The 26,964-nt window shown below is 38.7% G+C and overlaps 1 protein-coding gene across 1 annotated transcript in view; it reads left to right on the top strand.

The window, feature by feature from the left end:
• LOC114661542 (V-set and immunoglobulin domain-containing protein 1-like) overlaps positions 1 to 26,210 on the top strand; it is a 47,306-nt gene extending 21,096 nt beyond the window's left edge. Inside the window, exons 3-7 of the mRNA XM_028814675.2 lie at positions 12,317 to 12,512; positions 17,064 to 17,219; positions 19,546 to 19,662; positions 24,591 to 24,732; positions 25,888 to 26,210. Of these exons, the coding sequence (XP_028670508.1) occupies positions 12,317 to 12,512; positions 17,064 to 17,219; positions 19,546 to 19,662; positions 24,591 to 24,732; positions 25,888 to 26,053 (777 nt within the window). The 3' untranslated portion in view covers positions 26,054 to 26,210. The remainder of the gene's footprint in view (positions 1 to 12,316; positions 12,513 to 17,063; positions 17,220 to 19,545; positions 19,663 to 24,590; positions 24,733 to 25,887) is intronic.
• The last annotated feature ends 754 nt before the right edge of the window (positions 26,211 to 26,964 follow it).

Here is a 26,964-nt window from a genome sequence, read left to right as displayed (position 1 = left end):
CAAGCTTGGATTTTTTTTCTTCCAATAGCCACAGAAAGTGACTTCAGGTGCATACATTTACCTGTGAAAATAAACATTTCATTGCACCAAAAACCTGAATTTTTTAAATCTAATTAATACCGGTAATTGTAAATAATTTAATTGGTCATGCTCATTAATCACAGTGCACATAAGTGTCAGACATGTATGCCTATGCCCTGCAGTGGATGGCCGCCTCTTCCATGGTTGTCCCCTGTTGGATAATCTCTGGTCATAAAAATGAGATAAGGCACTTCAAACAATTGAGAGACATTCAGATAGGGTATTAAATATATTTTTTATAAAGATTTGTAGGCTTTGTAAGAGATATGTTAAAGAAAATCATAGAAAATATGACAGAAAGAAAGTGAAACAATTTCAAAAAGAAACACAAACATGTTCTCTCCAGATGCCATGAAGGTCTAAAGTGGGTGATGGAAATTCTTTTTATCATATAACTTTTCTGACATTTTTTTGAAAAGTCAGACAGATCTCTTATACTTATTTTCTGCATCACCCTTCAATAAATGTCTCAGTGACTTACAAGACGTGTTTTTCTTTAGAGAACTCTTTATATAATATAATAGCCGTTTCCCGCAGCTCTGCGTGCGTAGTAGTGAAACAGTACAGAAAGGAGGGCCCCGCCCAGCTCCCCACTCCTGACGTCACACTTCCGCCTCCCCTCGGTCCGCAGCCTCTGTCTCGGATTAGTGTGAATATATCACACTCCTGCAAGCGAACTATGATTCTTAGCACAATGATAGAACTCACAAAATCAATCAGAATATGCAAGCAAATTATAGAAAAAAAACGATCTAAATCCATTAAGTAGTTCTCTCGTTCGGTAGCTAAATGGATGTAAGAAAGGCCCTGAGGCAGGCGAGTGAGAGAGGAGGGTCCCTTGGCCCGCTGCGTCTCTCTCGGATTCTCGCAAATAAATCGGTACCGTAAGCGAACTATGATATATAGCACAATGAGAGAAGTCGCAAAATCAACTGGAATGTTCAAGCAAATTATAGAAAAACCCCCAATCTAAATCTGTTAAGTAGTTCTCCCATGAAAAGCGGACAGACATACAATTGGATTTTATATATATAGAGATGAAAAAGGAGACTTTCCATATTCTCTCTCATACCTAAATTGTAGAGAATATTTGACCACACACGTGTTACAAGAAACCTGAACTATGTAGATGAATCAATGTGTTAAATAAAAAGGACAATGTGCATAATTTCAGGGAACATCTGCACTCTGTAATGCCCACAAAGATAAATAAGTTGGAAAATGCATTAAAGATAAATAAATGCTTTTAATTCTTCTAAATTGACAATACTCTGATGACCTTGTTCCCATCCATCCATCCATCCATCCATTTTCCAACCCGCTGAATCCGAACACAGGGTCACGGGGGTCTGCTGGAGCCAATCCCAGCCAACACAGGGCACAAGGCAGGAACCAATCTCGGGCAGGGTGCCAACCCACCGCAGGATCCTTGTTCCCTGCAAAAAATACATATACAAAAACTAGACAAAAACTTTAAATGGGAGTTGTTTTGCTTTTATTTACCAAAAATATCTGCCAATGGGATAAGCAAAATTTACTTGACGAGAATTCTTAAAGTAAGCTAAAAAATCATAAATACAATATTTTTGGATACGTTAATGTTTCTTACAATAAGGAAAACAAGATTTAATGTCATTATATAAATACCTTTCAGTTGCTTAGATTTCATTTTTTGCAGTGTTGAATATGCGATATAGGTGGAGCTTTTATGAAAAGCTGGATGCACGCTTGAAGCAGACTTGGAGAAAGATCTCTGACTTGTATGAGTATGTGATATGACCATTGTTAAGTCTGATGGGAAGGGGATGCCACCCTCTATGGGGTCAATCAGTCCTAAACCAGATCCCCAGTTTGATGTACCATTTGACATGGGCTCAGTCAGGGCTGTCCATCTTTATACAGCACCGCCTTTATCTGTTCCATCAATGCAGCTAAATTTGTTCCCTTGTCAGAATTTCAGAAGTCAAGTGTAGATGATTAACTTAATAATCTGTCTTTAACAATTTCACCATATGAAAGCATTTTTCCTTTCAAGCCCTCAATTGTGTTTTAGACTATGATAATTCTGTCAATCTGGGTGTCAATGACATACAACAGTGAGCTACTTAAAGTCAGAGTTGACCGAGATCTATTCAAATTTAAAGAAAACCATATAACAGCATACATGTTTTGCAAATAACAAATGACAAAGTTGCATACTTTCTAATATAGGCCATTAGGTCCAAACATGAGATCTTTTGTAGAAAATTAAATTCACAGATTAGTCTACTTGTATTTACATTTAGATTTGTCCCATTTCTTTCATTTTATTGCTGTCCATCATTTCAAACCTCTTTGTTAATGCTGTCATGTTTATTTATGCCCCACTTCCAACTTCTTCCCACCTTTTATGACTGATGATTGTCTCAGATTTGAGGTTCAGGTGTTTCACATTGTGAAAGATTCCTCTAACATCTACGCTAGCAACATTTAAGACCAAAATTAGAGCAAGTGTCCGCTTATTCTTTGAGTCTGTTCTATAAAAATGAAGAGACATAGTATTCAGCATGAAAGGACAAAAAGTCAGTAAAAGAAAACACTAGGAAAAAAGCAGCCATAAAATTTCTGTCAGAACGAAAACATTAGCTCTGCCTTTAAAATGCCTGATGTGAATTTTTATGAGGAGACCAGGAGAAAAGACAAATGCATTATGCAAAGTTTAAAGTTTAAGCCCAAAATCAATCCTACCATTTACCAAAAACCAAAACATTTAATAAAAATCATGATCAGAAAAACAAAGCCCAGAGGTCTGTTATTTAAGGTCAAAGATGAAGCAAAGCACACACCAACAAGTTAAATGATAGGTTTGATCTTATTCAAGTTGAACTTATTTCTTCACAATCATGGCATATCATTATTTTTCCAGGTGGAATCATGCTCTAAAGTGAAGCATACTTTATAAATTTAAAAAACAACTAGCCTGCTTTTGCATTTTATAGCTTATCAATACCAGATAAAGAACACCAGGTATGGATAAAGAAAGGCTTAGAACACAGTGAATATATCCATTTTTAAGCCAAAGAGTTACTGAGTCTTGACCTACCTCTTGAGAATACACAAATATTGCAAAACAGCATATTCATGTCGTTTTATGAAGGACAAAAAAAGAACAAACTATTGTGAGATTTAGCCATTTTAAAAAGAGAATGGCTGTTCACTTCCATTTGTCTTCCTCCATGGCACCGTTTCAGCTCCAGGGAGACTGTCCACGCTGCACCCTACAGAACGGAGAGGAGGTACTTGGATCCAGGGGCATGGAATAACCTTGGAAAATCATCAACAAGTGCCATTTTTGGTATTGTTGAATGTTGATTCCCAGCTGTGAATTTCTGTTTCTGTTCTGTAGACGACTAGACAATAATAACTGATAATGGCACACTTAACTGCTGCTGGCACCCATGTGCTTTAGTGAAAGAGTACATTTCAGATTCCTTTCTGGTCACTCACATCATTCTCCCCAGTGGTTGTCTTACCCATTGCAGTCATCAGCCTGATCAAAGTAAGTTCTGTCCATTGGACTATTTTAAACAGGGCATAGGATGACAATAGGAATTGATAATGTGTCAGTTACAGAGTAGGTGGTAACTCGTTTAAAGTAATACGTGTTACATATTTAGATTACATTTTAAAGTCATGAATAATGTAACACAGTACAAATATCTGCGTTAAAACAGTACTGTGTTACTCTTTTTTTTGTTCAACATTAAAAGACCTTTCCATTCCATGCCTTCTGACCTATGTGACTAAGTGACACAGGTTGTCAGCAGCATAGAAAGGTGAACGCCGGCACAGCTCAAATCACTGCTTTGAACAGGTGGAAGTATTCAGATTATTTTGGTTTAGAATAAGGAGCGCTAAAATCTGTATAATAAAATGAATAGCATTTATTTTATAATCCTGAACCAGTGGTAGTGCTGCTGCTTTGCAGTAAGGAGACTGTGGAAGATTGTGGGTTCGCTTCCCGGTTCCTCCCTGAGTGGATAGCGCTTTGAGTACTGAGAAAAGCGCTATATAAATGTAATGAATTATTATTATTATTATTGAAGTTTTATTTTTCTCTTTGTTTAAAAGAAATAGATTTTTTTTATTGTAAGTATTGGTTTCATACCTCTACTTTATGTTGAACAAGGATAAAATTCAGCAAATAAAACACAAGAGAATTATCAAAAATATCTGTTTCTGGTCAGTTTCATGAAGGGTCATATATGGGCTTAGGCTGGGCCAGCTTGTGATGGATGAGAATTTTGTTAGGCACACAGTTGTTGTGGCAACTGAAAAAGGCGCATTCAGTTTTAACATTTTGGACATTTTAATTAATACTACATTTTTTACACATACTAGATGTTTTTGGTTATCTATTATATCAAAGTGTCAGCTTGATAATAATAATAAATAGTTTGAAGCTATAGGTGGAGTTTAAAGGGACTGGGGTGGCTTGAATTCCCCCTCTGAATGAACAAGCTAGAGGGGAGTAAAAGACACCGGTTGGCAGACCAGCACCACCAGTCCACAAAAAAACAGAAGGACTTAGTATTTTATTAAATTCATTATTTTGTGACACTACAACTTGAATTTATGTGAAGCTCTTAGTTAAACTGTTCCAAAGTCATAATACCATCTACTTTTTAAGCATCATCAAACAATCACAATCATCAAGATTTGCTTATTATTATACTATTATATTATTACTTTTATTATACTTTTATTATATTTACATGATTACTTTTATACGTGCTCTTAGTGTAACATGTCCCTTGTCTGCTGTTAAGTTGTAACATAAGTAATTTCCTTCGGGATTAATAAAGTTTTCTGATTCTGATTATTTCATATTGTAGCAGTGAGCCACGTATTATCGTGCTATTACCCCCAAACTTCCCTTACTTGCTTTCTTGTTGGGCCTAGATGTATTTTTGATGTGTAAATGAACTCACCAGATGCTTTACCAGATTGACCTACTCTCGCATCTTAAGATTAACACACACATGCATAAATATGCACATACATACAGACCCTAACCACATAAATGCCATATCAATGATGTGTGCATAGCCGTCACCCTCTAGCACTTTAAGAAATGTATTCATCATTGACACTAACAACATATAATATTTTAGACATATCTCAGACATAAATATTACTTTGGTCTTCACGAATATATTTAAACATACAAAGGCTCAATATCCTTGGCTATAGGCCATTTATCAACCAATGATGTCTTACTTTTACCGTACTGTTCCTTCTATTGGAAGGAGTCCCCCTCCCCAGCCTGATAAACCCAGCAGATCAGAACATACAGCAACTTCCTACTGCTCCAGGTGCTCTTAATATTTACAATATTACTTCGATCACTCAAGATAAAAAGACAAAGTATAGAAATTTAAAAGTAACGTATTTATTAAAGAATAATAATACCAGCAGAAGAAAGCATAAAAGAAAATATACATAAGCAAAGTCTGGATATATACAGACTTTAGAAAAAGCTTACAAAGAATGTCAAGGATTGGACATCGTCCTGGGATGGCTTTTGATCTAGCGATCAGTGTTAATCATAAGATGTTTTCACTGACATTCAGATGAAACGGTTCAACGTCATTTGGTCTCCTTTTCTGACGTTGCCTTCACCCTTTTTTGACATCTTTTTTGTCGTTGCTGTTTCTTCTTTTGTTTCGGTTTCTCAGACAACCCATATTTATTTTAAAATTCCATGTGGGGCTTTAGGACATGTGATATCACACACATTTGATTGACTGGTTGTCCGTATGATGGATGACTTCGCTCGCAGTTTTTGATCTGTTTAAATAACTCCAAACTCCTTCCTTTCCCAAGCTAAAAACTAATTTTGTAATTCCTAGTCCTACGCTGTCCATCTGTTTGCAGGTTATAAAGTAGTCAATATAGCCGAGGCATCACAGCCATTTCCTGGGCTTCTGCTTCATTTACACAGATGTTTTAACGTGATTGATTACTGGTACAATTCAAGAAAAGAAGATGCTATGATGTTAATTGCCCCTGCAAGTGCCCTGTATTTCAGTTCATCTTGTTTATTTGAGCAAAAAATAAAATATAAGCATCAACGATTTAAAATTGAAGATCTGCCACCCCAGGACACTGCACTTGCCAGCACCAAGTGTCAATGAATTATTGCTCTTTTACATCTCTCTTTAGGTAGAGTGGTTACTCACCATTGCTGCACCAGTTGGAATTCTTATGTGACTTTGCAGGCTCATTGTTTTAATTGGTAGTGAAGCTGCTTATTTGCCTGAGGGAATTTCAGCTCCTTGTGGCTCATCCCCCGGCAATGTAAAGAAAAGTAAAACAAATTTTCCTTCTCTCAGTATATGAAAGTGCAATATTTTTTGCTTTCATACACCAAGATATTGACACGAGCTGGCAGTTTTCTGTAAAAATCTTACTTAGTGTTAGTCTCATGGACCGGTGAATGCCAGCGGAATTTTAAAGCCCCTAGAACATATTGTACTCGGTTAACTCACAACCCTCATCACTTTCATGGTGTGTATTAGTCAGGAGGAGTGGGTTAACTGAATAAATGTAGTTTCTCTCATTGAAGTTCAGCATCATATTAGGCAGAGTATCCGTGGTGGCTACACCAATACCAATACATTGGTGGAGGGCTATAAATATTGTCACCTTGATGTTATCAGTTGGACCCTAGTTAGCAGATATTGCTAGCTAAAAGAAAATATTTTACAATATAATCGCGGATAAAGCATATTGGACTTGCCAACAGTTTATTATTTCTAATGAATGTTCTCTTTTAGTGGAGGCATAAGGTATTTCATGTGTTCTTTTAATGAGTAAAAAATAAGATGGATTTACTTAAAGCTGAAGAATATAAAAATGTACAGTATAATGCTGTAGGTTTGGAACATCAGTGCCTAAAAAGTAGTATCTTAAAAGGAATATCAAAATGCCAGTTTTACATAATTAAGCAATAACAATAATTTTAATAACCTACTGTATGTGTAAAAAGTTGCAAATCATGAATTATGCTTTCTATGTACCGGATTTTTTACCTGCTTCTCAGCTCCCTTTTCATCAAGACACATGCAACACATGCTGCCCTGGACAGGTAAACAGTATCACTATACACTTAAGGGATCCTGCACAGGCACTCCCCCGCCCCCCCCCCCCCCCCCCCCCAATTCCCCCCACCCCACCCTATCCATTAAGGCAAAAATGGTACAAATCCATTAGGACACTCACCACCACATTCATGGTCTGTTTTTATCGATAGACCCCTCATGTGCTGCTCATTCTGACTACTACCTGAACAGGTGTGTTCTTGTAGTTTTTTTTTAATGTGCTATATAGTGTTATATTCATTGTCCGCAACTTGTAATACATTTCTGTCATTAGTCTTAAGTAGATAAAAAAAATCATTTTGAACACATGATAGCAACCTTGAACCTACCCAATCATACTTTGACAAGCAGGGGAACTGTCAGATTGCAACTCCTTTTGAACTGAAGTACAGATTATCACTGAAAACGTCCAAGCATATCTACAAATACACTGCCATTACAATCTAGTATCACCATCTACCCATCATCATATGACAATGATAGAAGGAAGGAAACTGGAGTACCCAGAAGACAGTGTGACAGTGCAGGTCTGCTCTATGCTGCCTCTTCCAGATTTGGGAGCCTCTTGGACCTGACACCATTGATAATGTAACCAAATGAGCCAGCATATGAGGACAAATCACACATGGAGCAAGGGAAAGGTGTAAAGTGTGCAGTGTTTGTATTCTTCTTCTTCTTTCGGTTGCTCCCATTAGAGGTGCTTTTATTAAACAATAAAAATCAAAAGTGTCCAAAATAAAGTTCTCCAAGTTCATAAATAAATAATCTATAAAAACAAGGTGTAAAACTGCCAATAAATACTTCTCATAAAAGCAAGGTTAAAACGGCGGGCAAGAATCTATTCATTAAAAATGAACCTTGGCGCAACCCATCAAAAACCGCTGCCTCCTCAGCGTAACCATAACAGCACCTAGTAACTAAGGAGACCCATTCTCAACAGGCATAGTCATAGTTAGATAGATAGATAGACAGATAGATAGATACTTTATTAATCCCAAGGGGAAATTCACATACTCCAGCAGCAGCATACTAATAAAGAAAATATTAAATTAAAGAGTGATGGCAATGCAGGTATACAGACAGACAATAACTTTGAATAATGTTAACGTTTACCCCCCCGGGTGGAATTGAAGAGTCGCATAGTGTGGGGGAGGAACGATCTCCTCAATCTGTCAGTGGAGCAGGACATTGACAGCAGTCTGTCGTTGAAGCTGCTCCTCTGTCTGGAGATGATACTGTTTAGTGGATGCAGTGGATTCTCCATGATTGACAGGAGCTTGCCTGTCCAGCTCCATTCCTACAATAGAGCCTACCTTCCTCACCAGTTTGTCCAGGCGTGAGGGGTCCCTCTTCTTTATGCTGCCTCCCCAGCACACCACCGCGTAGAAGAGGGCGCTCACCACAACCGTCTGATAGAACATCTGTAGCATCTTATTGCAGATGTTGAAGGACGCCAGCCTTCTAAGGAAGTATAGTCGGCTCTGTCCTTTCTTACACAGAGCAACAGTATTGGCAATCCTGTCCAATTTATCATCCAGCTGCACTCCCAGGTATTTATAGGTCTGTACCCTCTGCACACAGTCACCTCTGATGATCACGGGGTCCATGAGGGGCCTGGTCCTCCTAAAATCCACCACCAGCTCCTTGGTTTTGCTGGTGTTGAGGTGTAGGTGGTTTGAGTCACACCATTTAACAAAGTCCTTGATTAGGTTCCTATACTCCTCCTCCTGCCCACTCCTGATGCAGCCCACAATAGCAGTGTCATCAGCAAACTTTTGCACGTAGCAGGACTCCGAGTTCACGGTAGGGCTCCCAATCTGGACCAAGGCTTGGGTCCTCTCCATCCATGGACACAGAAAGGCTCCCTTTCCGAACCTCTGTCACCAGCTCCCGCTGCTTTCCCGGGCTTAAACGGCAAGTGGCACAACTCTTGGTCACTCTAGCTCTCTGCAAAGGCTCAGCTAGAGCAACCCAACACCGCAGCCCTGAGTGTCGGCCGCATGCACTCCTCCAGGGGCTCTCATTCTCCAAGCTGTCTACTTCCTCTCTCTAGCACCTGCTCTCTCTCTCCTGACTCCCTCCTGGTAACCTCCATTTTGTTTCTTTCTTTTTCCTTTTTTTCCATCTCTTGGTTCGGCCCGTACTTATACAGCTCCGTGGGCGCAGCATCTCAATCACACACCACAGGAAGCCGATGAAGTAATTGAGAATGATAGCACCTTCACGTGCAGGTGCGTCTCGCCCCAATTACCTCATCAACTCCCTGCAGCTGCGCAAGCGCACCCACGCCCACGGAGACTGACACAGCCAAACGGATTATTTATTAAAAACTACCCATTCATTCAGAGCCATGGACCCACTATATCACACTCCTCCCCACTTAAGCTGCCAGTTGCACAGGAAGGCTCCATGCCTCTATCAACCCAGTGCAACTGGCAGCCCAGGTCCGCGGCTTGGCCCTGACACGTCACTAAAATAAAAGCACTAAAAATCCCACACTAAAATCAACCCAAGCCCCCCTTGTAAAACCAGGACATTAAAAGATTCAGAACTAATAATGGACACTAAAACGAGCAGTAAATAAACAGGTCATTGAAAAGCTCAGTTCTTTAAAATGTCCTCCTCCGGTTTGGGTCAGTGGGTTCTTTAAAAAGCCTGACACCTATCACGCTTGCTGTTCTGTCTCCTTTCTTCAGTTCCCATTGCCAGCTCATCCCACTGCTGCCTACGTGAACAGACATAGAGCATGCAAACTCCAAACTGAATCTGAGACCCAAGCAGTGCACCAGTGATAGTGTACCTCTTATATCATCCCCACGTGATAGAAGAGAAAATATTACTTCAAGAAAATGACCAATTCCATCCTATGGGATACATTAAAACAGGGAATGCAAACCATGAATACAAACAGGTAAACATGTTCATTCAAAAAAAGTAATTAAAAATTTTATCTAACCTTACAGTATATAGCAATCATGTATCTTTTAATAAAAACTTTCAAGTAAAGTTTCCAACTAGCACATCTTTGCCCAATGCAGCCTTCCCTGTACCCCAAATCTCAGAATCAAGATGAATCTTCCCAGAATCTTTGTTCCAAGATGGTATTTTGGACAGATAATCGAGGGAGATGTAGCTGGGAATACAAGGTAAGATATTATTGACCTGGAGTCAATGTAAAACTAAAAAAAAAACACTGCATGCTATAAAAATATATCACAATCTCACAATATACTAGGCTAATATATCTAATTTATAATCCATCCATTTTCCAACCCACTGAATCCTAACACAGGTTCACGGGGGTCTGCTGGAGTGAATCCCAGCCAACTCAGGGCGCAAGGCAGGAACCAATCACGGGCAGGGCGCCAACCCACCACAGCTAATTTACAATGATTATCATAAAGTCTTTACATTTTATGTAAGTGAATGAAACTAAAATTTAGTGCAACACAAGGCCCAATTAAAATACAACATTGATTAAGAGGCAAATACAAAATAATATTTAAATAACAGAAATTTTCCGGGTCTTAAATGTGCCAAAACAATGATTTTTAGTTCTTACTCCAATCATATTGAATGAGCTTCCCATGGTCATCTGATGTATAAATGTTTGGGCATATCTTAAAGATGCATCTCTTTAACTGGATCCGGATTAATGTGTGAGGTGGATGGAGGTGCACTTGGCTATGACATAAACTAAATCATGATTTCTTTTAACTTTTGCAATATATTTCAGAGTGCCTAAAATAATGAAAAAAAAATGTAGCACTTCTATTTAAAAGAACTAATAAAAACATCTGGAGCTTGTAGCCTAACTCAGTAGTTCTGAAAGTGGGGAGCATGATGGGAAATTCTAGGGGGTGTCTGAAGTGGCTCAACTCTCCTGTAAATGTGCATGTAGTACCACTTGTAATGGCACCTTGTTGCTTTAACAGTTTTGTTCTGCCAGGTTGTAGATAGTGGTGTTGTATTCATTATAGACAACATTTTCTTCCAAATTACAGTATGCCCTTGCTCATTCTTGAAGCAATCCTTTGATATATACTTGGTAATCAACAAACAAAAAAATCAAGAGAAAGGTTACATGTCATCTTTAAGCAACAAACCTAATAGGTTGATTAGAATTGCTTGCTCAAGCAGATGATAATAATAAAGTAAAGAGTAAGCACTTAAACACACGTGAAAAAGCACAAATATTCAACTGATTTTTCCTAAAGCGTCAGTTTACGTGCTTGGTAATTGAAGGTAATCTTTCTCTTTCTTCTGAAGATGTTCTGATCTGGATATATAAGTAGCACAATAGTACTAGGGTGTTGTACCATGTTAGCCATTATGAATGTAGTGAAAAGTCAAGCAAAATGACACCTTTTATTGGCTAACTAAAAAGATTACAATATGCAAGCATTCAAGGCAACTCAGGCCCCTTCTTCAGGCAAGATGTAGGGAACTCCAGTTTCTGTATTACATCTTGCCTGAAGAAGGGGCCTGAGTTGCCTTGAACGCTTGCATATTGTAATCTTTTTAGTTAGCCAATAAAAGGTGTCATTTTGCTTGACTTTTCACTAAGTAGCACAATGAAAGCAGAAGACTAAACATTTAGCGATCAGGCCAAAGAACAATCATCTGCATTAAAGCTTTCTTACAACTAAACTTTCGCAGATTCCTTAAACAATATAAGAATCCTTCGTCCTAAACCTGTTTTAGATTCGGAGTTAGTAAGTGTGAGTGTTTGCATGAATAATCACTGCAATGGACTGGCACCCCGGGCAGCGTTGCTTCCTGCCTTGCATCCAGTGACAGTGAGAAAAGCTCTGGCTCCTCATAACCCTGTAATGTTCTTTCATGTCGGAATCTCAGTTGATTTTAGAAGTTTGAATACTATCATGTTAACTGGCAACAATGATGCTGTCTTTGCCCACCTGAACGTACTGTCCACGTGAATGTTTTTGTGTGCACAATGCAATGAACCAGCATTCTTTCTTGGATGTGTTTCAATACAGTCCAGCTCAGCCATGATGCTGGGTGGAATAATAAAAAAGGAAAGGAACACAAAACAAAGAGGTTTTTTGAGTATCTGTAATGCTTATCTTTAGGTATATGCGTACATCAATGGAAAGGGAAGCACCCCACCCAAGTATGGTGGAAGAGTCTTCGCTTCAGCACCAAATTCTGCAACCATAAACATCACCAACATGCAGCCATCTGATTCTGGCACTTATGTTTGTGAGGTGATGAATGTACCTGATATCGAAGGAACGACTCAAGCATCGATTCTTGTTTCTGTGTTGGGTAAGTGTGATCCTCGCACCTCTGCACTTACTGTACATCTAAGAAACATGTCTTTAAAAATGTTTTACTGTAAGTATAAACTGAATTCAAATTAATGAATTACAAATTACTTTGATCAGTCATGTAACTCAGATATGATGTACCTCCCTACCCATCCAGGGGACAGCAAACTAGAGGATTTGATATAAAGCAATTGTTTAAAGATATTGAGGCCACTCTAAGGTTATCAGAGATTCATCATGCTTAGGTTAGAGCAACATTAATAAAGTAATGACATCTAATAAAAAAAGATTTGGACAGTTTCTCTTAAATGAAATTGATTTTTTTCTAAATTGTAATAGGACATCCTTTTCTAACTGTGTGATAGTAAAGTGGGTACATTACTACAATACATCATTCATCAGGCAGTGAAATCAGGTTTTAGTCTTAAGTGTGTTGTTAAAGGCCTTGCATTATTCAGCACCCAAAACTATCAGAAAGATAGGCAGAAATTTTATTTTAATAAGGTCTTAGCATAGGATACTACCAAGCATGTTTTAGATTTGTTTTTTTCTAACAATAAAAAACAAATGGAAACAAAAATATGTGGAAGCAGTTTATCAAACACTTTGGTGTCCCCTGCCATCACTAAATCTGAATACTAGCACTCTGCCATGCTTAAAGTGCAAACTTAAAATGTTTTGGCCAATTTTCTTCATAATTAAGAATAAAAAGGTAAATGCATTTCATTCATTTGACCTGTTACCTTTATTAAAACACTATCTGGAGATGGAATTGCTCAGATAGTGACCTGCAGAGCAAGTATCACGACATAAAAACACTAGAGCAGGGTGCCAAAGTCAGATCTTGCAAGGCCCCAGTGGCCGCAGGTCTTTATTCCAACCACTTTCTTAATTAGTAGCCAGTTACTGTTTCAAGTGGAACAGACTGCTTTTACCTTCATTTTAATTAACTTGAATTTTATTCAGAACGCCAGTTTTGATTTTCTTTATTACACTTGGCCAGTGGAGCCACGCCATGTGAACAGATGAGTTCTCTATGGCAAGGCTAATTAGTCCCAACAGAGCAGTTCATTAGTTAGGTTAATTTACAGTACATATTTAAATATATTTTAATTTATACCAGTCACCACACAGATAATGGTATATTATTTAAACATCCCTGTGCCATTACGTATTATCTTAAGGTTTCAAAATAGTTAAACACTTTAACGTCTAAGGTAAATATCTGGTTCATAGAATAAGACATCTTATATGTAAATAACCAGAGAAATAATGTTAAAAAGTTTTATAATGTCATCTCTAACTTTATGTTCTAGTACAATGATATCAGGATGTGCTAGTTAAGCAGGGTGACAGTTTCAACTACTTTACAAATTCATACAGGAACGTACTTCCCTTACACATCCAAACAATAAAAAGAAGCAATGCAGGCCAACATCTTTGCAATTAACTCAGGGGTCTCAAACAAGCAGTTTCATAATTAGGAGCCAAATCCTACTGTTAATGAAACAAGTTATGTAATTCTATAGTTCTCTCATTCTGCCACGTCAGACATTTCAAAAACTGTAGATTTTTTTTCTATTGAAATATTTTATTAAAACAGATATTCTATAATGAATACACTGGGAAAAATGGGATCAATTAAATTTGACCACCAGTTGATTTGGTTTACACAGAGCCAGTCAATCCTTTATGCGACACAGGTTACCGCTAAGGGTGCTGTTAGCTGAAGGGCATCGTTTATGAAAGATAAGTGGTGCATGCTTCGGACACCAAAGGGGGACCCTCCTTCTGCTCATCAAACTCTGATGATACTGAGTGGGTGCTGTTACCCGTTGGGCACCATTTACGAAAGTACACCAAGGGATGCACTTTTTAAAGGCCATAGTATATTCACAAAGGGGCTCCGTTTGTGCTACTAAAGGAACACCAAGTGGTAAACCCCCAACCCCCTCCAACCACACACACAGAGGTTGCTGAAATCTAATAATAATGACTATCCGCTATGGACAATGAGGGGTGACGTCCATCCACCCCCCTGCCTGGGGCTCCAAATGGGCTTCAACCAGCACTGGGTATACATCTCATTATTGTTTGGTTTCTGGTTAAGAATAAAGAAATGATCAATGGCTCTGTATCTTAAAACGCAAGTGAATTAAAGTCAAGTCAAATATGTCTGCTCCATTAGCAGCTAATCAGTTGTTAATGAAGAAAGCAGTTTGAACGAAAAGTTATAGCCACTGGTAGGTTCTGATTTTGACACCCCTGCCCTACAATAACCAAATCTGTAGCTAGAAATATTTTAAGTTTCTTATAATATGCTCAATATGGTTGTTAGGAAACTGGTAAATATTAAGAATGGAATGTTGATATTGTTGGTGTATTAGATATCTTGAACATAGTTTTAATAATGCTGATGACGTAGGGCTCAATGTTAGAGATTTATATTTCATTTTTTTTAATTGTTTTGTCTAGTAAACAGGTACCAACATAGCAATTTTTGCCAAGGGACAAAAGGGCAAAACTAGCTTAACCTAGGGCACAGGCAAGCTTCCCAGAAAGCCTTCAGAGTTTGGTAGGAGAGATATAGCATATGTTAGTGTTGGCATGCTTTGAGCATTAAATGCAGTACACCTGGTATGTGTGCTAAATGGCCAAGAAAGTCAGTAGGTAGGGGGCACCAATGTGAGTGATAAAAAGAATTGTAGCCTAGGCAGGACCATATATTGTTCCCATAAGGCACTGCAGTCTAACATTCTTAGTGTTGTATGGTATTTAATTGAAGATATTCTGTGCTGACAGGAGTAGTAAATAGGCTGAATAATAAGTATGTTTAAAACGTATTTGGTGACTTACAGTCTAAAGTACTTTTCAAATTAAGTATCACGGCAAATGCTCTGATGGGCCAAACCATTATGACCACTCCTATATGATGCGATTGATGTTGACTGTCTTGTAACAACAGTGCATGTAAAGGTTAGGGTTATATTTGACAGGAAGCTGACATTAGGCATTCATAGTCAATGTGCTTATTGCACAAGATATGTGCAGGCGTAAAGACCTGGGTGACTCTGATAAGGGCCGAAACGGTTTGGCCAGATGACTGTGTTAGAACTTTCTTGAAGCAGCAAGACCTGGGAGGTGCTTATGTTCAGCTGTGGTGAGTATTTTCTGACGTTAGTCTGAGGAAAGAAAACATGTGAGAGGTCAACAAAGGCTATCCTGTCTGGTACAAATCAGCCGAAGGGCTGCTGTGGCACAAATTGCAGATAATTTTTAATGATACTTATGATTGATTACGAGTATGTTATTTACATGCTAAAGTGATGGCACCAAGTTATGCTGTGGGAAGAAGACAAACAGGTGGAGGGAATGTAATGCTTTGGATAACGTTCTTCTAGGAAAACCTTTGTACTAGCATTCATGTGGACGTTCATTTGACTTTTTACCTAAACATCATTAATTCTTTGCATTTATATAGCACTTTTCTCACTACTAAAAGCGCTCAGCAATTGCAGGTTAAGGGCCTTGCTCAAGGGCCCAACAGGGCAGAGTCCCTTTTTTTTGGCATTTACGGGATTCGAACAGGGAACCTTCCAATTGCCAGTGCAGATCCCTAGCCATCATTGCACATCAGGTACTTCCCTTCATGACATTTCTTCACAACTAACCTGAAAAACGTCTTAGGCCCAATGGAAAGTGGAATCTTCCAGCAGGACAATCCTCTCTGCTATATTGCTGAAATTGTTTGATAATGGTTTGATGAACATGATACAGAGTTCAAGGTGTTGCCCTGGCCTCCAAATTCCCCAGATCACAAACCAGTCTAGCATTTATGGAAGTTGTTGGAACAACAAGTCTGATCTGCAGTGGCTCCACTTCATAAGTCACAGGAGTTAGAGGGTCTGCTGCTAATTTCCTGGTGTCAGAAACCATAGGGCACCTTCAGAGGTTTTGCAGAGTCATGTTTCGGTGGCACACAGCACATTGGGAAGGTGGTCATAATGTTTGGCTCATTATTGTATGGTATTAGTTTTCTGTAACACAAATAGTCTTTGAAACTTAAAAAAAAAAAAAAAATAGTGTGTAGTTATATTTACACCAGAAAAGTGTGTTTGTGTGTTTAAAAATCTGTGGGATGGACCAGCATCCCATTCAGGGTTGGTTCCTGCCTTGTACCTGCTGCTACCAGTTTAGGCTTTGGCCCCTGCAACTCTGAACTCTGTTATGCAGTTTGGATAATGCTTGGGTGGGACTTCTGTCAAATGTCAAACTGTATGCTTGACCCAGAACAATGCTGAAGGGGTCCTAATTGCAGAAAGTAATGCCTATAAAATATAAATGCATTATAGTATGTATTAGCAGCATTGCCAGTAATCAGTAAAGTATGTACTTAGAATTGTTACAGAAATATTAAGGATAACTTCTCAAGCTAGTAGTCTGTTCCTTCTTGAGCTAAGAGCTGGTCATCGTTGACCATTTTCATTGATGAACTGTGATTCCAGTGTATTTTCAAATAACATTGTGTTGGTGTTGTCCTCTTTCACAGCTCCACCTTCCAAACCATACTGTGCGGCACATGGGACTGAGGAAAGAGGTCATCTGATAACTCTGACGTGTTCCTCAAACATGGGGTTGCCTTCTCCTCTATACACATGGAGTAAACTTGAGAATGGTGTCGAAAAAGTACCAAATGGAATCATGGGTAAGCAAGGAATGGAAAACTCAGAAGGAATACAATTTTAAGAACATGCAGCAAGAAAAACAGTTTACAACCAAATTATTTGATTACCTAATTACTGATCCATGAGTGGTCCAGGATATTATATAGACCACATTATTGGCTAGTTAGTTTCATAAAACGACCCCCTTTCATTAAAGGCACATTTCTAATTTTAAATGCACTCCCCCTAAGTTTCCTTAAGTGACTTTGTATTTCTTCATGACTGAGCCAAAAAAAGTCTTATGAAGCTGCCTTATTGCTCCTTAAATTTTGAGAATGAGCTCAGAAACATCATTTTAAAGAAAATGAGCATTCATATTTCATTATTATTATATTTATCATTATTATTATTAGATTAAACAGTAATCTCCCAGTTCTAGAGTCCCATCTTGGAAACTGTGTGTTTACGAGTTCTCCCTGTGTCTGTGTGAGTCTTTCTCTTGGCTAGGTCTTAGTTTAAATAATGACTCTGGATTTGCCCCTTATGTGTGAGGACTGGTGTGTGCATGAGTTTCTTATTTGATAATCTGGCACCCCATACAAATTAAATTCTTGCCTTTGTGAAGCTGAACTGGATCAAGTGTGTTTGTTTAAAGATGGGTAACATGACATTTTCAAACCTGCTTAATTAAATTCATATACGCTGGGAGCTAGAGCCTGTCCCACACGACAGAAATTATCCACAGACAGGGTGCCAGACCATCCTCACACTAGACCAATTTAGAGTCACCAATGAACCTGACATTAGACAGATAGTGTGGTGCCCGGATGGGGGTGGTACCCAGCCGGGACGCCCAGGAGCAGGGCTTGTGCCTCCTCCAGACCACAAGGGGGCGACTGCCCTGGTTGCTTTGGGGGCCACGGGTACAGAGCTTGGAAGCTTTACCCTGTAGGAGCCCGTGGTCACCGCCAGGGGGCGCCCCAATGCCTTGGGGACCTTGGAGCCCAGTGCATCCACCACACCCAGAAGTGCTGGGGGGAAGAAAAGAGGGGACACCCGGAGTGCTTCCGGTGGAAGATTGCCGGGGAGCACCTGGAGCACATCCGGGTGCATATAAAAGGGGCCGCCTCCCTTCAGACAGAGACAAGAGCTGGGTGGAAGTAGGATGACGTCGGAGGAGGACAAGGAGGTGGCCTGAAGAGAAAGGCATTGTGTTGTGTGACCAGGACTTTGGGGACTGTGGGGTTTGTGAGCACTGTACATAATGGAAAATAAACGTGTGTTGGGTGACATGAACGTATCTGCCTGTCTGTGTCCGGGCCAACCTCCACAATAGATAGATAGATAGATAGATAGATAGATAGATAGATAGATAGATAGATAGATAGATAGATAGATAGATAGATAGATAGATAGATAGATAGATAGATACTTTATTAATCCCAAGGGGATATTCACATACTCCAGCAGCAGCATACTGATAAAAAAACAATATTAAATTAAAGAGTGATAAAAATGCAGGTATAACAGACAATAACTTTGTATAATGTTAACGTTTACCCCCCCGGTGGAATTGAAGAGTCGCATAGTGTGGGGGAGGAACGATCTCCTCAGTCTGTCAGTGGAGCAGGACAGTAACAGCAGTCTGTCGCTGAAGCTGCTCCTCTGTCTGGAGATGATCCTGTTCAGTGGATGCAGCGGATTCTCCATGATTGACAGGAGCCTGCTCAGCGCCCATCGCTCTGCCACAGATGTCAAACTGTCCAGCTCCATGCCTACAATACAGCCTGCCTTCCTCGCCAGTTTGTCCAGGTGTGAGGCGTGCTTCTTCTTTATGCTGCCTCCCCAGCACACCACCATGTGGAAGAGGGCACTCGCCAAAACCGTCTGATAGAACATGAGGAGAGGACCTGGACTGTCCACATAGATGTCTGGACAACATATAAACTCCACACAGACAACAACAGGGCATGGGATTTAAACTCAGGATGCTGGAGCCATGAGGCAGCAGCACTAACCACTGTTCTATTGTGACAATGGAGGGGTTGCTAGTAATATTAATTAAATAAACTGTGTGTTTGGCTGTTTTAGTGCTATGAAAAACCTTATCTAGTTTAGTGAGTCAATCTATATTTCTAGAAATGTTTTAATGCAGTCAGCCTTTTTCACATGTTATACAGTACGATAGATCAAAATCAATTACAATTACAGGTAAAGAGTCACAGGATTTTTCCTAGAACCAAAAAAAAAAGGTTATGAAAATGGGCGGTCATTTTCAAAATGTCAGGGAATGATATTCCAGAAAACGCACCATAAGAATAATAAAAGAAACATTTTTTTACTCATTATTGATTTTATTTCCCTCAGATACTTCATCTGGAAGTTTAATAATTAGTAACCTGTCACTGGTAGAATTTGGCATATACCAATGCAATGCCTCAAACATTCTTGGATCTGCAACTTGTACAGTGGAATTAACCCATGGTACGTACTGCTCTTGTATATTTTTATGGGGTCGAGAACGTATAATGTGTTTTTTTTACCAGCATGATTTAAAAGAGTTGTCAAAATCAGCAGAGCACATCCTTACATATTGTTGTCTGAATTTGACTTACACTTTTAACAATATTGAGGTACAGTGTGGTTAACAGTTTAATTGAGTATAAAGCAGATTGAAAAAAATGAATGAATAAATGAATGAATTGAAAACCGTTTTTTGTATGTTGGTATGCAAACTGATGCCAGGTGCCACTGGTTAACACTTGCCGGACTGGCTTATGTGGACCCTTTTAGTTGCAAGCAGGGTATCATTTGTTTTTTTCAATTATTTTTTCAATAGTTTTAGCGCTTCTTCTAAAAATGCAGAATTTAGCTGTCAGGTAGAAACAGCCGGTTTGTACAATCATCAGTGAAGCACAAATATTTTTCTTTTCATGGCTTTCTGTTCTCAACTACTGTAGAAGTTAAGAGCCTCTATTTATGAAATTGCATTATTAGTGAATGTTTGACCATTGCAGTTAACAATTACAATTACTACTAGTACTAATATAATTAATATATTGTTTTATTAATTAATACAGCCATTACTCATTATCCAATTGTAATTCATTCATGAAAACCTGTCATAAACAAAAAAATTAGATATAGAAAAACTATTTCTAATTATTTTAAAACAGAAAAAATGAAAGCATTGTAAGATGATCAGAAAAACCCCAACCATTTTTCCCAAATATCACCCTTAAACACATTGTGACAGGGCAAGCCAAGACACAGGGAAAGGCCAAATCCTTGGGGTGCCAACAGGGCAAAACCCTGTTTAACTGGAACAAAAAAATGTAAAAGGATCAATGAAAAATACGTGCCTCAATGCAGCGTTTCAAAGATACAGTCTTTCTCTTTAGAATGACTTGGCAACAGGCTCTGTCTTAGATCTGCACAGTAGTACTACGGTGTTGTGTCTATCTGCACAGTAGAAAAGTCAGCATCAAAATGAGACCCCGCCTTCCAGGAGCGTTCTGCTTTGGTATAGGGCAACTGGAAGAGGCGGGGCTTCCTTTGCTTTGGTGCCCTCAAAGGGCAGTTTCTGGATGCTATGAGGAAAAAAAGAAGATAAGACTGGGGCCATCTTAACAGCGTCATAGGCCCACGGGCAAACTAGAACACTGGGGCCCATGTTTTGATAGCAAAACGGAAACATACATAGGCATCAGAAAAAACGTGGACCCCTATGTTCGTTAAGACGGCCCTGGACAAGACCCCCCAGCGCCACCTCTTGTCTCGTGGTGATACTACTCACTTTAGACGAACCTGAAAGTTGACCCTCTGGTGTGCATGCATGACAACATAGTTGCTGCTTTATTTCACCATGATATAAAACAGTTCATTCTTCAATTATCTTATTAAAAAACTATTAATAGGCTTATTAGTCAGGAGGTTTCTGCACATTTTCCCTGTTATCAGCATATGAAAGAGAAACCAGGACTTCACCACTTTCATGCATAAGGAAGGCTCTTCTCTCTTTCACTTTTTCCACCTTTCTATGGCCGTTCTTCAAGATTACACAAATATCTAATGGCAAATGCACCCCTTGCACAAGCCAGAGTGAAGTAGACAAAGACACAAGGCTATCAGAAGGTGCTTCATGACAACGTTAGTGACAAAAGCTGCACACTTGCATTCCGCAGAGTGGTCTGGATACCAGATTTGTGGTATTACACCAATAGCCATTATAGCAAAAATGTACATGAAAAAAGTCAAATAAAGAGGGATGGCAGCAATATTTTGACAATTCACATATCTTTGCTACCTCCCTTGTGTTCCTAGCTGAGTTGCCCTTTGTATGGAGTTTAAAGTTCATCAATATTTATTAATATTATAGATACTATTATACATTTGTTACATCATTGATGCTACATCAGTTAGCAATATAGACTACGCTGTGGTAGAGTGACGTCACTTTTTGTGTAGTATAGCTGGCAATGTTCTTCTGCTGTCACATTTTGTGACCAAAATGCATATATCAACACAATATATCAGTCCAAGGGACACTGCGATCCTTTATGTATATTAAAACAACAACCTAGATCAAGCCAAGACCTAGCAAACTATTTAATGAAACAATAAATTCTGCAAATTTCAAAACGATTCTTGAGCAGGGCTGAAAGAGATTGAGCTTAATCCAGTGTGTGGGAGCATTCCATGGGAAGAGAATGCTTTTGTTCAAACTGATTTAGTATGAGAGTTTAGTATGAATGGTAGTGATGAGACATACAGCATCATGACATCAGCTTCTTTAGAATTTGGCAGATATTTATTCTGGTTCCCTTTATTAAAAGTACTTATGCTAATTTCTCAAGCTTCTCCACATTAAATCTTCTGATTTTTGCTCTCTAGATGGGTAGGCTAAGGAATTTAAGATGTGATATGTATAGGATATACCAACATTGTACTTCTGACTGCTTTTTAATACATGGATTGAAATGCAATGTGTAAAACTAGGAAAAAAGCAGTATTCTCTTTGAGTTTCTTCTCATCGGCCATAGTCATATTAATTCGATCTGAGAGTCTAAGATTTGCCATCAGATTATTTTGTAAACATATCTCAGTCACTCTGAAACAACAAAGACACATAAATCCTCTTGGACATGCATGGCTTATCATCCAAGAACATTTGTTTACAGAACAATTCCAAAGTAAATCAAAATGAGTTAAAAACAAATTGGACTGCTTCATCTGGACAGATGAAGGTCAACTGCTTTTAAAGATTGCAGACAAAAGCCAAACCATGGAAAAAATAGAGGGGTAGTCCTGTCAAAATATATTTGATAAAATATGGGAGTGTTTCAAGGTGTAGTATTCATTGGCTGATGAAAAAAAGTTAGAAAAGAATTGTCCCCACAGTAAAAATTAGATCACAAAGGTCATTAACATAACAAATCTAAAGTCTGTGTATGATCCCATGACAATCATATGAGATTGGTTTTGAAAAACTCCATTTCCACATCCTTACTACTATCCGAGTCACAGCATTTTCAAATGTACCCATTTGGAGAGTGTTTTTGACAACTTTTCTCTTTTTTGGTAGTCAAAAACATTATTACTGCATAGTTTGAAGACCAAAATGAATAAAAACAAACATATTTTCAAAATTCATCTTTGTTATTGAAGCTAAACCTAAGTTGCCCCGCTATACCTGGCACAGTCCAGGATTGGTAACTGTCTTGTACCATTGTGTTTCAGGATGGGATATGACTTCCTATGGCCCAAACAAAGAAAAGAAAAAGAATGATAACTTACTTTAGTTGTTGGTATGAGACTTAACAGTAAAAGTAATTTTTAGAATGATCATAAAACTTAAAATACTTCAGATGATTTTGAAAAGTGAGGCTCTACAGTAAAATGGAGCAAGGTAAGGCGGCTATTGAACAATCCATAACCTAATTTCCTGGTTCAGTTAATTCATTATTTATTATTATTATTATTATTCATCATTCATTATTGATTCATCTTAAATATTTGGATTATTAGCAGTGTCAGAAAGGTAATAGAGTTTTTGGTTGTACATGCCAGTGGTAAAGCAAGAAAACATATAATACATATAAATTAGTTATTAGACAAAAATGGAAAACAGAAAAATTACTCACCTATCGGAAACAGAAACAGCTGTGCGTATGCAGCAGCAGTGTGAAGATGGGTCCAATTGATTTTTTTTAAAAGTATATCTTTCTTAATTTGGTAATACAAACTTATGTTTTTCAATGCATCACAGAAGTAAGTGCTCTTAAAAAGTAGTGCCTCTCAGATGATCTGTGAACTCCACCATTAGTTAATGTTGTCTGTAGTGGTGACATGTTGTTCAGCCTTAGAAAAACTGTTTACCCATAAATTACCCATCAACTCCATATGAAAACATTACAAGTTGTATCCATTATAATAAGATCTAGGCCTAGTCATTACTAAATGATCACTGAATATGAGGTGCCTTCTAAGATAATCGTAATCATTTCACTTTCTACTTGTCTTTTTCTCTTATACCGGGAGATTTACTCAAAAGAGGCCCCGAATATTCTGTTGTAACTCCCGTTAGGATGAAGCAATCTGAACCAAAATAATATGCTATATACCTTATGTGTACTGTATGTATGTGTAAGCAATTGCACTACATGCGATGCTGGAAGTGGTTTCCATTTTCTGCCAGTCACATTTCAACACGGTGCTCCATGTTCCTGAACATATTGGGAAGCGTCTCAGGGGAAATAGCAACAATATCACGTTGAATGTTTTCTTTGCAATCTTCCACAGTGCAAGGCTTGTTCCGATAGACTTTTCCTTTGAGCATACCCCAAAGGAAGAAGTCTGGTGATGTCAGATCTGGTGACCGTGGTGTTGCCGAAGAAGGTCTCAATTTCTTCCATGCTCCTTGCCGATGTGTGACACGTTGCTCCATCTTGCTGGGAGTAACCTTCCATTAACTCATGGTCATCCAGTTGATTCTGACATCGCTTAAATGAATTGGTTGACGTAGTAGGTTCGCACCATGATGACACGTTGCTCAATACTGTACACCACCATCCTGATGAGAAGTCAAGTGACTGAGTAAAGAGGTACTGGGAGGTTAAATGTCGCGACAGCTGTCCGGCACCTACCTCATCACTCTGATGCAGGGACATTCCGGCTTGTTTGAAGCTCCATATACTGAGTAGCACATTGCACGTTGTTACATTCAGATTACTTCATCCTAGAGAGAGTTATTACAGAATATTTGGGTCCTCTTTCGAGTGAATCTCCCTGTATTTCATGCCCAGGCTCATGCAGTATTATTACTAAAACTGCTGACAATGAATAACTTTTTTTTAGATTTTTTCCTTATACTGTCTTCTCTATAATACCTGTACTTTTTTGTGTTTTTGTAGGAGAGATGAGTGGAGCTATTGTTGGAGGCATATTTGGAGCTATTTTAATTGCTATTATTATTGTCATAGTTGTTTGTGTTGTAAAATCCAAAAAGATGAAGGGAAAAAATATCAATGAAAATAAAACCGCTAAGGAACTGAAGTAAGTACCACCACATATCAGCTTTCTTCATAAGAAGTTGAATTGAAATAAGGTCTGCTTGACAAAGCCTTTCTTGCCTGTAAGATATGTTTAATATAAGGCAATGTGATCTTATGATTAGTTCTACTGCCCAATACCTTCAAATAAATGGTTTTGAATTGTAGCCCAGTCACAGTCCATGTAACGTTTGCATATTCTGTCCATGTGTCTGGGGGCTTTCCTCAGGGTACTCCAGTTCTCTAAGGGTGTACTTATTGGTGATCCACTTTGTCCCAGTATTGGTTAGTGAATGAATGTGCTGCCCAGAGCTCTTTCCTTTCTTACACTAGAATATACACTGTTCTCCCATGAACATGATATGGATAAAGTAGGTTAGAAAATGTAATGTTTAAATTATGGCAATGTGTTGTAGTGATAAGGCATTACCGCCTAAAGTGTTTGAAATTCTGGGATGGAAATTGAGTGGACTTTCCTCCGAGTGATTTGGCTTTCATTGCACAACCCCAAAGCCATTTAGGTTAGCCCATTGTGAGGGTATATGTATGAGTGGGTCCTGCAGTGAGCCAGTACCCAATAAACTGCTGCTTTCTTCTCAGTTCTCAGTGCCACTGGGGTAGGATGCACCCTCCTGTAGCCATGAATAGGTTGGCAATGCTATGTTTAATATAGGCTGCCACAGTGTGGTGATACTACTATTGCTAGAGAGCTTCAGTAGAATGGTTTTAAATACCAGTCCAATCATTGCTGGTGTTCTCCCCTTCACCTTCTGTCTTCTGGGTATTTCCATTTTGCTTGCATATCCCAAAGACAAGCACATTAGTTTAATAGGTAACACTAAACTGACCCAGAATGACTGAGCAGGAGTAGACCTGAAAATGGCCCCTGCAATGGACCGGTTCCCCACTTTATGCCTGGCTGCCCTAAATTAAACTGATTCAATAATGAATGAATGAACTTTGGAAAATGCACTTCGTCAGTGGGCCGCTTTGGAATGGAATATCCTGAACCAATTTAAAGTTATAATAGGAGGCATTTCACTAAAGGTAATGCAGATTGTTTTAACATAGCACTAACATACTGTTCTCGCCATCACTATTTGTTTCATTTTTTGAACTGTCATACATACTTTGTCTTTTTCCCCCTTCTTTTAATTAGTGCTGTACCTGGAAAGGATGAGAGCACAAGGTACAAATCAGGTTCCTCTGAAGAAGCTGCTCCTATGAATGCTGCAGTAGAGAATCAGGCTGAGCCACATATCCTTGAAATTAAGTCGGATGATGAAACCCAGTCACTTCATAACAGTGAAAAGGCAGAGGCGTAGTTTACAGCTGGTCTTTGGTCACGGGGGTCCCTGCTACAAAGGAGGCTACAGGGATGATCCACCCTTTAGGATTTGTTTAAAATGTCTTTTTATATTTTGTATTCTGTTAAGGGAAAATGTCAAGTATGAAAGTTATCAGTAGTATTACTAGAGAGGTTAAAAAAATTAGGATGAATTACTCAGTATTCATTATTAGGCTCCTCATAAAAGATTATATCTCCAACCCTCCCTGAAATTAAAAATCAAAGATACCAACAATACAAGCTTACGATTTCAAATTAATATGTATAGCTGGCACAGTGAACTTTTGATTCCCTGCATGGTCTCTGTAAAGGAGGAGTTTCTACTTATTCCACACTTACTTTCTTTGGTCAAGTTAATTGGCCCAGTCATTGTATTCAGGGTTCATTTCTGCCTTGTGCCTGATGCTGCCATCATAGACCCCAGCTTTTAGTAGCTCCTCATTCTAACTGGCCTCCCCTGTTGGTAGGGTTGTCCCCATCTTCTGGTCAGAGTTGGCAGAATGATCTCCAGCTCCGTGTAATGCTAGTATTAGTTTCAGTGGGTTGAAGAAATAATTTTAGCGCCTATTAATATTGCATTAGCTTCAGTAATATGACATTCCCACATTATTTTGGAAGATTGCGTTATAAACTTACTATGCTATAACATAAAAGAGAACTAGTTAACTATACAGAAAAATAAAAGGCATCTTGATGTACACAATGGTTGATGTTGCTGCATCGCAGCTCCGGTGCCCAAGCTTTAATTTCATATACCATTCTTTATGGTATTTTGATGTTTTCCCTGTCTCCTGGAAATTCCAAATGCTTGTGTGATATCCTAACAGAAGAATATGTGTGTGTGCATTAGTGTTCTGTGTGACAGACTGGCCTCCCATCCATTGCTGG

This window comes from Erpetoichthys calabaricus, chromosome 12, assembly GCF_900747795.2.
Source record: "Erpetoichthys calabaricus chromosome 12, fErpCal1.3, whole genome shotgun sequence".
NCBI classification, from domain to species: domain Eukaryota; kingdom Metazoa; phylum Chordata; class Cladistia; order Polypteriformes; family Polypteridae; genus Erpetoichthys; species Erpetoichthys calabaricus.
Note: the sequence above shows the minus strand (reverse complement) of the source record. Positions and strands in the feature narration are given on the sequence as shown.